The sequence below is a fragment of the Melopsittacus undulatus genome, chromosome 3 (genome assembly GCF_012275295.1).
Source record: "Melopsittacus undulatus isolate bMelUnd1 chromosome 3, bMelUnd1.mat.Z, whole genome shotgun sequence".
Classification (NCBI taxonomy): domain Eukaryota; kingdom Metazoa; phylum Chordata; class Aves; order Psittaciformes; family Psittaculidae; genus Melopsittacus; species Melopsittacus undulatus.
The window spans coordinates 80,099,485-80,113,418 of record NC_047529.1 but is presented as its reverse complement, the minus strand read 5'-3'; the positions used below and the strand labels follow the sequence as shown (position 1 = coordinate 80,113,418).

Here is a 13,934-nt window from a genome sequence, read left to right as displayed (position 1 = left end):
GGGCATTATATAAAGGCAGAATGCCAATTTTCCCATAGATCTGAAATGCCTTTTGCACTGAAATATGTAACATTCATTCCAGACATGAAAACAAATGTTGACAAGTACATTTACATCCTGCTCTGTTGCTATGTGTGTGTTTTCTGAGTGTTGCCATTTTGGATTTGCTGTGTTCAAGTCTGTGGAAGGTATTTCCCACTCTGCATCACACTTGCTCCGTGATTGTACATATGTGTACAACAGCATGTAAGTGTACAGCTGGGAAAGCTTTGGTACAGGTTGGTAGGCAAGCCAATGAACCTGGCCTTGCATAGGCACAATATAGGCACTCAACTCCATGAGATGGTTGCTTCAGCATGTGAAGTATGTTGCATGACATATTTCAGCAGAACTAGTAATGCCTGGAGAACTCAAGAATTTTTCAAAGCATTTTGCAGGACATTAATTCCATAGTTTTGTTTTATAATGTAATTTCTAATCTTTGTGTAATATGAGGTGGATAAACTTATAAGCTATTCTGGAAGATATTCACTTGGAAGACAGCTGAAATCTTTTCACATATTCCACAGCTCAGTCAAGGACTTGGATAGGAAATTTAGCTCTTGTTCTGCCTCTTCCTCTGTTTCTTGAATTGATTCCTCTCGTACTGATGTTGCCCCCTCTAATTTGGGCATTGAGTCTTCTTCATCTTCCTTCACTAGATGAGTTGCTTTTCATTTCCATTTCCTTTTGTGTATAGGGACAAATGATAGAGGCATGGATTGGTCCTTTGGTTCAGCTGCAGTGGCTGCTGCTGGGGTTGGAGTGGCTGCAGTGTCTGTTATCAGAGTTGGAGTAGCTGCTATGCTGATTGGTGAGGACAGAGTAGCCACATTATCTGTTGCTTTGCCATTGGATCCAGACACATCTTTTTCCTGATAGTGTTGAGCAGGTCTCTCTATGTGTAGTCCAGGCCAGGGCTCATTGCAGTTATTTGTATCTCTCTGATATTGCCAGGAGGACCGCATACTTTTTCCATATTTTACTAGCTTTTCTGGATGTTGTACTCGTTCAGGGGTGAAGTTCCAAAGCACTGGAGGGGCCCGCTGCCCTAGGTACTTGCCCATGCCACTCCACACAGCCTGTCACTTGTGACTGTCCAGCCTCAGGGAAGGTCTCTTGGTGGTACTCTTAGGTCATCGTTTAACCTGAACCATATTCAACAAAATAGTGGTTCCCAGCAAAAGGAGGCTGGTTTCAAGGGTACTCAAAGGGTACTCGGAATCTAAATTCTCCACTAGCCTGGTGGGGGCGCAGAGGCTGTGAGGGAATGTCTCCTCCATAGGGGGAGAAAGAGAAGTGCAGTTGTTAAAAATTCCCATTACATGGTTCAAAGTATAAAGGTGATGGCACAATTGCTCACCACCCACTGACAGATACCCAGCCTGACCTGAGCAGCGATCTGGGCCTTCTGGGTATCTCCCCCCAGTTTATATACTGGGCATGACGTGCTGTAGTATGGAATATCCCTCTGGCAAGTTTGGGTCAGGTGTCCTGTGTCTGCCTCCTCCTGGTTTCTTGTGCCCCTCCCCGCTGGCGGAGCATGAGACTGGAAAGCCCTTGATCAGAGTAAGCATTGCTTAACACATCAATGTTTTTAATTGTTGCTACCAACATCATTCTCAGGCTAAAGTCAAAACCACAGCGCTGCACCAGCTACTAAGAAGGAGAGAAATGACTGCTGCTGCTGAACGCAGGACAGACAGTTATGACATTATGACAGTAACTAGTGGAAAATACAGTACACATGGAAAAAACTGTTCTGTGAAGACAGATCGTACCCCCAACCTCATGATTAGGATTTCTTGGAGCCAACCATGTGGCCATAGACTATCAAACTGATACAGTGTGCTTATTTCCTGAGCAGTCTTTAAACAACACTAACCAAGAAAAGCTGCTGGTGGTTTCCAGAAGGAAACAGGTCAAACTGTCACCACTTCCAAATCATGTGTCATGTGATGATGTCACTAAAGGTCACTTCTTTGAAAATGAAAGAATTTGGTGTTGTCAGTGAGGGCCGTGTTTAACTCTTGCTTGAGATCAACATCAGCAACTGCAAAATACCTGACAGAAACAGCACAGAGTCAGAGCGTTTGTGAATCTCACCTAAACACTGGAACTGGTGAAGCACCAGGGCTGAGAGTGATAGAAAAATAAAATATGAAGGAAAAAAGACAACACTATTTAGATCAAAGAGTTGTAGGTGACCACTTTATGATGTGTTAAAGCATTTCTAAAATGTCCTACTGACATACTTGAACTTTGGTATAATGCTAATGCCCTTCAGCTTCAACCTTAATCTTTGAACTATAACCTGAAGAGTTCAGTGGAATAATGCAGGGATTAGCAGCTTTACAGCTTACTGAGGATCAAACATGTCCCAGCAGAGCACGGTTTAAATGTTTGCAACCATAAATCAGCTGTACAGGTGCATTATGGGACCATGTTTGGTAATTAAGGGTTAAGTCAACAACAGGATTCCTTAATAAAACAGGAACACTTCAAAGCTTTCCCCCCCAGTCTCCTTGGCATCATCTGTGCTTCCTTTTTTAATGAACAACCCCAAGCCCTCAGTCCACATCAGGATTTATACTGGAGATGACATCCCTGATTTGACTTCTATTGTATGTGATTCCTGAGAAAGGTACCTGCAGCTTCTCTGCTGTACCTCCACACCTCTGCTAGAGACTCTGTGTTCACTGCTTTGGTTTATAAACACGAGATGTGCCTTTGAAATATCACTGATACAGCCAATGATAGGGGCTCAAAGGTTCCTTCTAGCAGAGAGCACAGCCCTGTGCCAGGGGAAATAGGCCAAATTATTTTTTGCCTATAGCTGAGCAAGTAGGCATGGGGTCTATGCAGAGCCCTTCATATGGAGCACAGCTCTTTTGCAGTAGCTGAGCAATAGGCTTAGGACTTTTAAAACATGTCTGTTCTTTCAAGGCATCAACAACGATCTCTGCCATCCTGAACCCAGTCACTAGTGAGGTTCAAATGCTGTCAAAGAGGGGAATGAGATCCCACTGCAATGAACGGCAGCCTGTGTCTTGACTTAGTGCCCCATGTGACATAGCTGGTTGATGATTAGACCTGTGCTCCCAGAACAGCTACAGTGTTTGCCATAAAGCCCTTTAATAACACTTGATTAAGCCTCAGAGTAGCACGTTATTTCCCCAGGACTTGTGCTTGTCAGGAAAGGTTTGATCTGGAGGCTTCACAAACTTCTGTGTCTTTGAATCAGTAAAGTCAATATAGCAATATCCTTGATATTGGGGTACAAAGCCATGACATGGTTCACATCACTGTAAGGGAAAAGGGAGCACAGCTCCCTGTGTATGTTTGGTTGCTGGGCAGAGGGTGGCCTTACAACTGGAGTGGGCCAGTGGTCGCTGTAAGAGGCACTGGGGTATGTGTGGGTTTTCTGGCAGAAGCCCAGTCCATTTCTGGTGTCTAACATGAAGGGCTGCTGTGGGGGCTGGCTGGGGAAGCAATGCTGCTGCTGCTGTTGCAGGTGATGCTCACTATAAGAGTGAGGCAAGTCAGGGGGAAGAGCTGAAGACTGCGGCAAAATGTGGTGCTGGGTCCCCAGGGCCTGTCTGTGCTGAGCACCATCAGGGGCATAGTGGCTCCTGTGCGTGCTGCAGCACTCCTGGGGCCAGCTGTGATCTGGGCACATCCCACCCGGCACCAGAGGGAGCACCGTTTGCTGGAAAGGGCATCCTGGTAAACTGGTGTGGTCCAAGCTATGGGAGTGATGAAGTGTGTATGGGTTGTGTCTGAGGTCGCTGAACTGCTGAGGGCTGTCCATCACCCCTCTGTCCTGACGTGTATGTATGGACCAGTTGTAGCTGTAGGTGTCATCACCAATGGATAGCGCTGACATCTTCTCCAGGAGTGGATGGTCTTGCCATGGCTCCTGCTGCAGCAAGCGTTGGTCCAGACACATGTCAGAGCCAGGGCTGCTGGCCCAGGCACTGGAAGGCTGCTCAGGACATCTCCCTTGGGACCACCGTGGGTAACAGGAAGCTCCTGTGCAGCTGCTACCTTCTCGCAGGGTTCCTGTGCAGGCAGCACAGGACACAGGCTCTCCTCCGGTCCTGGATGGCTCTTCCTCTTTCCCCAAGCTCAACGGGACATTTATTTTAGCCCTGAGCTCATCAGCAACTGTGAGCTGAGCTTGGGGCGGTCTCTCCGGGTGGTAAAATTTGCATTTATTGCCATAGGTGCATTTTTTACCTGAAAGAATAAAAAAGACAGAATAGGAGGTTGTTGCTAGCTCCCATGTCAGTTGACACACTCATCGCTCCTTCCCAGCACTACAGATCCGCAGGGGCATGGGGAGCACAAACAGCAGAAGGGAAGTAGCTGTTTTCTGGCTCAGAACTTCTGACGCCAGATTTACATACTGCTGTCCAAAATAGCAAGGGGAAGCAGCAATGAAAGTAAGTTTCTGCTATTTTGGAACTGTCTGAAATTCATTTATGTTCTGGTTGCTGCTCTCAGTGGGCTGGGAGACCTGCTGCTAAAAAGGGCTGCTAAAGCAGCATGTATAAAGGGCATGTATAGGGATTTACCTCTGAAAAACCTGTGCATTACTGGAAAGCTGTTGGGAGGGGAAAGGGGGATGTGTTTGGATGGCCCTTCCCCACTGCCATGGTGCAAGTCCACTCTGCAAGTTGAAAACTGTGCAGGCTGGGGCATCAGCACAGCTGCAGTGCCTGGTTTGGGTGCTGTGTACAGACAAGGATGGGAGCCACAGCTGCTGCCTTTGCTGGGACTGAAACCCCTTCAGCAGGAGAGGGGAAAAAAGCATCACACATTTGTGCAGCCCTGATCCAGTCCATAACACATAAAACAGGACAACACATGGTAATGGTGGGGCCCTTAGCCAAAGGAAAGCACTGCTGGGAAGCAAAGGGCAAGAGGAATAGGGGTTCACAGCATGAGGAGAAACCCACCATAGGGGCAAGGCTGCCATTTTGGTTCAGGAAGCACTGGCTTTTTGCTGAGGAAGTTACTAAGAGTGGGTCCGTGCCGGCCTAATGGGTCATCAGGAGGCATAAACCTGAAAAAGGAAAAAGCCACAGGGGTAACAGAAATACCTTTTTAGCTTTAGGAGCTAAAGTGCCACCACAGCTTGTGGCACAAGCTTAGGGCAGAAAACCCTTCTGATCCTTTTGTGGCCTGGTTTTCAGGAGCCAAGCTGTGTTCCTAGGCACAGCCCTCCTGCCTGACAAGACATCAGTTCTTCACCTTCATGTAGCTGTGGTTTTTCCCTAATAACACAAAACAACTGGAAAGGCACAGCAGCTTGGTGCAGCTCTGGCAGCACCCTTCTTCTCTGAAGCAGCAGCAGCAAACTCCTCTGTGGTCCCAGCACTGCAGTCCTCACCATCAGCTCCCTTCCACAGCAAACTCACTTTTCTCTTACTATATACTTGTAGGAGAATGAGGATTAAAAAGCCAGAAGTTAATACAGAGCTACAGCTGGTCACTTGTGAAAACCAAGCCCAACCTTTTTCAAAGGTTCAGTAAAGGCTTCCCACTACAGGGCCTGCAACATGCTCAGATAAAACTGTTAATAATTCTTCTATGCCAGTATATGAAAGTGATGCTTCAGGAAGAAAACTAACTGGTATCTCCTGACTTGTTTGCAAACAAATCTGCAATGCACCCACTCATGGAAAACCCCTTTGTTGGATGAAGGGAGTCACAGGCAGGAGGGAAAGGAGACACACAGGGAATTTGGTTATCCACAGAAGGGGACTGAAACCTCCAACTTCAGGCTGTGGTTTCAGAGAGATTCTCAAAGCTGTGCAAGAAGGTCTTGCTGAAAGGGGCTTCACAGTATCAGCTACACTTGCTGCGGGAAGAGTTCTGAAAAGGTCTGGCAACCGCTATGAAATAGGAAGGAAAATATATAAATATTTGTAACCCATTAGTAACTAGGGAAGAAGGCTGGTGGTAGCTGGAGATGATAGACTGGAGCTTTGACAGATACAGCATGCTGGTGTTCAGTGGCTGCATTTCTGTGAACAGCATTACAGGGAAACTGAAACCCAGTGCCAAGCACTGCCATCCAGCTCTGGTGGCAGGAAAGCTAAGTCTCCACCCTGACCCATAGAGAATGCCACAGCATAAGACGGCTTCTCCGCTCGCACTCATCCATGCACAATGGATGTCTCTGAGCGTATTTCCCCAGACAAACTGATAGCTAATGAGCACCTCTGCTACTAGAACACTCAGACAAGGTCCTTATGTACAGACTGAGGAGCACACAGCTCAGCCTTGCGGGCAGGGTGCATGTGCTTTAACGAACACCTTCCACAAGGGAGGTGGTAAGGGCCAGAGAGACCAGCTTCTCACCTCTCTTCTTCTAGAAAGTTACGATTACAAAGGCATAGGAAAAAGTGTTCCTCTGCCTTAAAGGGAATTAGAAATACTGCCAGATAGCCAGCCTCATTTCACAGGTTTAATTCTGTTTCTGTCGTGGTTTAAACCCAGTAAGCCACACAGCCGCTCGCTCACTGCCCCCTGTTCTTCCCCCCGCTCCCGGAGAGATGGGGAGGAGAATCGAAAGAATATAACTCCCATGGGCTGAGATAAGAACAGCCCAGTAGCTAAGGTATAACACAAACCACTGCTGCTACCACCAATAATAATAATGATAAGGGAAATAACAAGGGGAGAGAATACAACCACTCATCACTTGCCGACTGATACCCAGCCTGACCCGAGCAGTGATCTAGCCCTTCCAAGTAACTGCCCCAGTTTATATACTGGGCATGACGTGCTGTGGTATAGAATACCCCTTTGGCTAGTTTGGGTCAGGTGTCCTGTCTCTGCTTCCTCCTGGCTTCCCCTCCTCCCTGGCTGAGCATGAGACTCACAAGGTCCTTGGTCAAGAGTAAACATTACTGAGCAGCAACTAAAAACATCACTGCTGTTTCCAGGCTGAAAGTCAAAACCACAGCACTGCACCAGCTACTAAGAAAGAGAAAAATGACTGCTACTGCTGAACCCAGGACGGTTTCTTATGGGAAATAGAAATTAAGAGATACCAAGTCTTAGTTTAATATCCTGGTTGGATTAGATAGAAGAAAAGCTAGTCACTAATGATGCCATTTGAACATAGAAGTTCACTGAAGGGTGACACGGGGGGGGTTTAAGACCAGAACTGAGGGAGGAACAACTAAAGAAATGAGATAAGAAAAGTTATGGTAAATTCCTTCAGAAAAAGGCTTATGTATTCCATCAGTGGTTGGAGGTGCAGTGGTGTTGGAGCTGACTTGGCCCATGATGTTTAAATTCAAGAGTGTTTAACAACAGCTGTCCCTTACCTGTTACTGACAAATGAGTACATGAGTAGTCGCTGCTCAATAAACCATTTCCACTCAGGGTTTTCATTCTGGAGATCCCGATAATTGTCATTGGAAACAATGACTCCATCTTTCTCATAAGCAACTTTCACTATATAGCGATCATCATAGCAAACGACCCTTTTGCCTTTCACCTTCCGGGATGGGGTGTACACAAGGATCGATTGCTTCTCAAGCTCTTCAAGGATGTGCTGATCTGGTGGGGTGGTTGGCAGAAATAGAAGGGGGGGAAAATTAGCAAGAGAAACTGATTAGTTAACAGTGACCATCTCTCAATGATATGCTAGAAACCTACAGGAATCTAAAGCAGTTTTGGCAGTGTGGCAACTGACAATGATGTGACTCTCAGATGCATTGATATCTGGTGACTATCTGACAGTTTGAAAATTAGGGGGTTTTACAAAACTGCCTACTTCCAAAATGTGGGACACTCTTTTTTCTATCTGTAAAGGATGGCTGGAATTCTACACCAGAGGCATTCTGAACCACTGTAGTGTCCTTTTTACCCCGCTAGATGGTTCATAATCAGTCCTGCTATGAGCTTTACTTAGAGGTAAAATGTGCCTGATAAAATAAACAAATAAATAAATAAACTTATTCTTCTGCCATTTTTCTGCTATGCTGAAAGGTGGATCTCCAGTCACCTCATCTGCAGGCACCAAACTGCTGGCACAAAGCTGGTGAATTTATTTCCATACAAACTGAATTTCACCACCCTCCATAGCCTTCACCTGACGCATTTCTTTCTCCTGGAAGAGAAACCTGTGCAGCTTCTCTATCAGATATCAGTAAGATAACAGTAATGTAATAGTGTAATAATAGTTACAATAATGTAATGATACTGCCACCTTTGGATAATGTGTGCAACCATCTCATCGTCTCCTGGCTGGCCTTAAAAGCTCTGCAGACTCATTGCAAGCTGACAGACTCCTTTAATTCAGCTGGCAGCAATTTGTGCTTGTGAAGCAGAAGGTTCAAAGCAGTATAACAAAGCCTTGTAAGCAGATTCAGCTGCTAGCCAGGAAAGTGAGGCAATAAAGTAATGCCTAACTTAAGTGATGGAAACCTGATACACAACTTGACTTCACTTATCTCTGCAGGACAGAACTGTACTGTTCACACCCCTGTCTCCAAACTGCACCTACTGGTTGCCAAATGATGCCCAGAACAGTGACCTACCTGCAATGGGACTCTCTTGGCGAGGGGGCTCCTTCCTCCAGAGTGGGACAAAAACCTTGATGTATGTGTGCCCCCTCTCTCGAAACCAATCCACTGCCAGCTGGATCCCCCAGCAGGAGAACACCTCTTTGTTTCCATGACTATAATAAAAAACATTTTTAGCAGGAAAAGGATGGTGAGGCAAAGCTTTCAAGAAGCTGAGTTCTCTTTAAGTGAGCCATCAATGCAAAGGCAAAACAAACAGCTTTTGAGTCATTCACCAGTTTCCACAAAAAACAACCTGGCAGGGTGTCCTGGTTGGACAGAGCCAAGCACTTCCTCCAGCAGAACAAAATACTTGTTATCTGAAGAAATCTGGATACTTAAAAACAGATGTATCCTAATCCCCCATATCTATGACCTGCCACTACCCAAGCCTGTTGCCCATGCCTGTTTCTTCCATCTGTATTTGGATGTACTTGGGATGTAGAGTACTGATGCAAGGTACTGGGCTGTGTCAAATCCTTCACATGCCTTGTCTGATAATGGTTTGAGGAGCGAGAGTTTCTTCCAGCACAAGCAGAAACCATGAGGATCTCTTATGAGAAACAAAACATAGGTATTTTATTCTGTCCTAACTGTGACATCAGGGATTTTAATGTCTGAAGAAGCTGCAGTTGTGATCACAGGTCACTCAGCTGCTAACCTCACCTGGAAACAGGAGTCAAACTATGGGGGAAGGAAACCTATAAAAGACAGGATGGGAAATGCAGAGACTCTAACCCAGGATTCCAAAAATGGGACAAGACCTCAGTGTAGATGGCCACAGGCACCTCAGGCACATGTTTATCTTGCCCTAGTTGGTGGATTTTGTCTTCATTGCACAGAGCGGTAGGAAAGTCCTGGGACAGGTGTTACAGAGGGTACAGGCAAGATGGCTTCTGGAGAATCACCAGTATCTAGAGCAAGACACAGAAAACCTCAATAAAAATATTAGGGTGGTATCCTTCCTAAGTTCCCTCACCTTGAAAGTTCTTATTGCTTGTAATTTGCTACAGAGCAGTGCAGTTGTAAGGGGAGGTCATTTGTTAACCATCTCTGCACAAAGAAACAAAAATAGACTCTTCGCAAAGTCCTAAAATGGATAATAGTAATGCAATAGTGATTGCATTAAATGCCCTCCCAGTATCTACACAAACCTTGTCCTTGTACTTTGATCTTGCTGGATAGTATTAGCACAGTCTCACTCAGGCTTTTACCTCTGCAAATGGACTTGTAAATGACTCATTGGGTTACTACACCTACCTGCAGCGACGGACCAGTCAAGGTCAATGCCACAGTCCTAAATGCCTCTCCCACTGTCCCCCAGGAATTCATCTCTAGGTTCTGCCTATATCAATCTTAAAACCAAAGCTCCATTTTATACTAAGAAAAATTTCAGTGCTGAGACAGTGACCGCAACTGAAAAATGATACAGTTTGGAGGAAGAACCTTGGGGGGGGGGGGGTTATGAATAGATACCCAGGCAATAGGAAGTCTTAATAAACTCTCAACAATAATGAATTGTCTGAAGTGCTCAACACATCTAATCTCCACTCTAGAACAGCTGTTGTGTTTGGTTTTGAAGGATAGGATCTGCCCAGGATAGGTGTAAAGTCACCTGGAGTGGTGACTTGGAAATTCAGGTGACTTTTTCAGATAACTGCCATTAAAAGGAAGTCTAGGTACATCTTTAATGTCTTTACTCAAACAAAATCCAGCAACAGCCTGCTTCAACATTGACTTCTCATATGTATAATCCTGTCAGCTTTAGGAAAGTAGATCTAGATGTACCCCCAGTGCAGAAGGTGAAGAACTCAATCACAACTGATTTGCCCAAAATGCCAAGCACAACAAGCAACGAGAGGCACCTGGAACTGTTTCTCAGTGTTATTAGTTAATCCAATTGCTGCTACATTGCTGCAGCCAAACCTGGGGAATGTCTATCTAAAATAGTACGTACATGGATGGTGCATGGCAGGGTCAACACAACTGAACAGCAACGTCTGCTGTGCAGCAGAGCAGGGGCTTCAAAATGTTACATTCTCCCTGTGTCATGAGTCTGTGTTGCTTGACACAGACTGGCTCCTGTCAGTCACCTTTCCCACACGCACCCGCAGTCCATGGACCATAACTGATCTGGTGTAACTCAGTCCCGTCTCTCTCCCTCCTGCCAGCAACAGGGTACATTGCACTCAGGTCACAGGCCAGCAGGGCCCATCTCTCAGAAGCTGAAGCAGCAATGTGGCTTCACTGTGACTCCAGCGATTAATCCATAATTAGCACACAGTGACTCCTTTTTAAATGGTGCAATTCCAGCCCTTCTGAGAGAAGTTTAGTCAAAACAACTCCCTTTGAAAACTGCAAATGACACCATTTTCATATGGTTATGATAAAGCATCAGACACAGCTTTGCTGAAGGGAGAGAGCCCAAGGCAGGACTCCTCTGGCCCAGGAAGAAAACACTGTAAGTATCACTAACTTTGCTAAACCATCCTGCCTGCTTCCCATGGACAGGCAGGAGATAGGTAAGCTTCTCATTACATCTGAGGGAAATGCAGAGTGTACTGAGGTGCTTGACTAGTGAGAATGGCTGAAGGCAAGGTTATTTTCCATTCAGTTTATATGGATAGGCTGATTGGTGATCAAAGACCAACAACTCACTCGCTTGTTTAATTACCCTGGTAAGACAGAGATGCAAATGACTGAGATATTTTCTTCCACACAGGTAACTGCCTCTCCAAGCTTCAACTGTTTGACAGCTTCATCCCTAAACTGCTGCTTCTCCTGCACTTCCATGATTGCTGGTGTTGATGATGATGTTTTCCCAGCAAGCAAACCTCACATCCCTTTTCCCTGGCTTCTGCAAACATCCCTTCTCTGTCTGACAGAGGCAAGCCAGAAACATTAAAGAGAGGAGACCAAAAGGACTCACCAAACCTATCCCATTAGCCAAAGTAAATGCCATTCAGTGTCACTTTGAAAGGCATTCAGGAGAGAAAAGCAGCTCTTTCCAGGCTGCATTGGTTCAATTCTCCATCATCAAAGTAGTCTCTAACTTTATCAAGGCAGAGTTTGGGGATGTCTGAGAATTGCTGCAAAATCTTTGCCTTTCTGAAACTCAAAAATACTTCACATTCCTCTAATTCCTTTTAGGCAAAAGATGAGGAATTCAGAGCAGAACTCCGGCCTTCAATCATGAAGCAGGCAGCCTTGTCTCAGACTCACCTTTTATAAATCATTCTACAAAATTATTTCAATGTTACATGCCAGAAGCATGGGTGGCTTCTTGAAAACCTGTTCAGGTGGGCATGTGGCCTGGGACAGCAACACAACACACTAACTCAAGACATCTGCAGCACACATCTGTAATGATGCTTGTCTGAAATAACCTCTGTTCAGCAAGCTCTTGTGCACAGGCTGGCACAGCAGGGTGGTCTCAGAGCTTTCCCAGAGTATTACAAGGTCAAAACATGCCATTTCATTAGCCACCAACCTATGCTGGGCCTCCTGCTCTGTGGCAAGGGCACATCTTCTTTTCCCATGGAAACAATACTGTTCTCTGCCTTGTTCACCTCTAAAAAAGCCCCAGTAAATTTGCGAGGACAAGGCTGCGTCCGGAGAACGGAGCACGTGGCTGGGCAGGGATACTATTGCCCTTAACACTATGAGAGGGTAGCTGCTCAGCTCAGGCACTTCTTTTGCAGAGAGACAAGGACACCCTAAGGAGGGTCTAGGCTGAAAAGGTAAATGGGGCAGGAGAGATGTCTACGAAGCTCCCAGCCCAGCCAAACTGAGCAATTCTGCTCTGTTCCGTATTTTTCATTCATGAGCTGCCCTAAGTGAGGAACCGCTCAGTTTTGGGTGGGATTTCTCCCTACATCCAGAAGATGGCATAATTTGCTTAGTCTCCAGTTGCTCTCTGTGTGCTGCCTACCTTGCTCTCTAGCCAGAGGGGATGTGGTCTCCTCTCACCTCACTCCAAAGCTAACCCTCCTCTGCCCTGTCCCAGCCTGCAGAGATGGGCTTGGCCCTGCTGATTGGACAGGGAAGTTAACAGGGAAAAACTGGGATAGCCAGTGTGTCCTGGACTCCCAGCTGTCACAGCCTCTGGCCCTTGGTATTGTGCACATAAACGGAGGGAAACCCATTGTTGTATTTGGATGGCACATGGATGTGCCAGGCTCTCCACCAGTAAGAATGCCTTCAGTATCAGGACACTCCTTAGGAAATGTAGTTGGCCAGGATGAGATGCTGTGAAATATGAACAGAATTAATAAAGGAGGAAACAAGACTATTCAGTACACATCAACTATCAATTCCCTGATATTTCTATAAAAATGAAGCCAAACCAAAACCCGACAAAAAAAATATACAGTCCAGGAACATTGCTGGGGTTTACTTGCAAGTCAAAACAGTGCAACCGTGATGTTGTTAGGAATCACAGTAACCCATCTTTATTTTCCCTCTCCTTCTTAGGTTACTTAGGCTGTTCTAGCTGTTCACCAGTTTTCCTGGAAACACCTCCACATATAGATTTAGAAGTCCTAGGTACCCATTTGAAAAGGCAGAGAAACATCAATTCCTTTTAGGTGAACTAAAAGAGAGAGAAAGCTGCTGAATCATACAGCCATAAACAGCAGTGGTTAGCTAGCTGTTGGCTTATAAAAGGTCAAAATGCAGAGCGAGCCAGTGATTGCATCTTGCTTGTGTATTTATGGGCAGAGAGACAGCAGGTCCCTAGAAGCTGTGCCTCAGCCAAAGAACAGGAATAAGCCGTTGTTCATACATTATACATCAAATACATGAGTGCATCTCTCACCTGAAGAAAACATACTTCAAGCCATTAACTTTAAAATCCAGAACTTCACAGGAATAGAATCATAGAATCAGCTAGATTGGAAAAGACCTGTAAGAGGGATTCCTTTCAGGGAACACAGCTTACCTCATTGCAACATTGCTGCCGTCAATCACAATGGGTCGCAAGTAATCAGAAGAATCACTTTCACCTTCTTCAAGCCACTTTGACCCTGGTGTAGTGCTAGAAGATCCACGGGCAACAAGTTTTAGTGCAGAAGGCTGAGCTTGGCTCTCCAGAGCCTGAGGTTTGCTCCCTATCCGAATCAGTTCTTTCAACACATCATCCTCCAGGGCCTCTTGTCCCAGGTTCTCCAGCACTTTGCAGATGTCCTGCTTACCATAGCCCAGCTTGCAGAAGAAATCCAGCTTGCTCTGGTGCACTTCCACCCTTGCTGCAGAAACTTCTCCAGAGTGCAGTGGTGCTGGTTTGCTAGGAAGCGAACTGGCCAGTGCCAT

At 45.8% G+C, this 13,934-nt stretch overlaps 1 protein-coding gene across 1 annotated transcript; it reads right to left on the bottom strand.

Annotated features, from left to right (window-relative positions):
* Positions 1-3,227: 3,227 nt before the first annotated feature.
* Positions 3,228-13,934, bottom strand: ZC3H12D (zinc finger CCCH-type containing 12D). Its single transcript, XM_013129281.3, has 5 exons — positions 13,564-13,934; positions 8,601-8,740; positions 7,383-7,617; positions 5,001-5,107; positions 3,228-4,278 (listed from the first exon to the last, which is right to left on the bottom strand). The coding sequence occupies exons 1-5, from the start codon at positions 13,932-13,934 to the stop codon at positions 3,257-3,259; spliced, it is 1,875 nt and encodes a 624-aa protein (XP_012984735.2). The 3' UTR covers positions 3,228-3,256.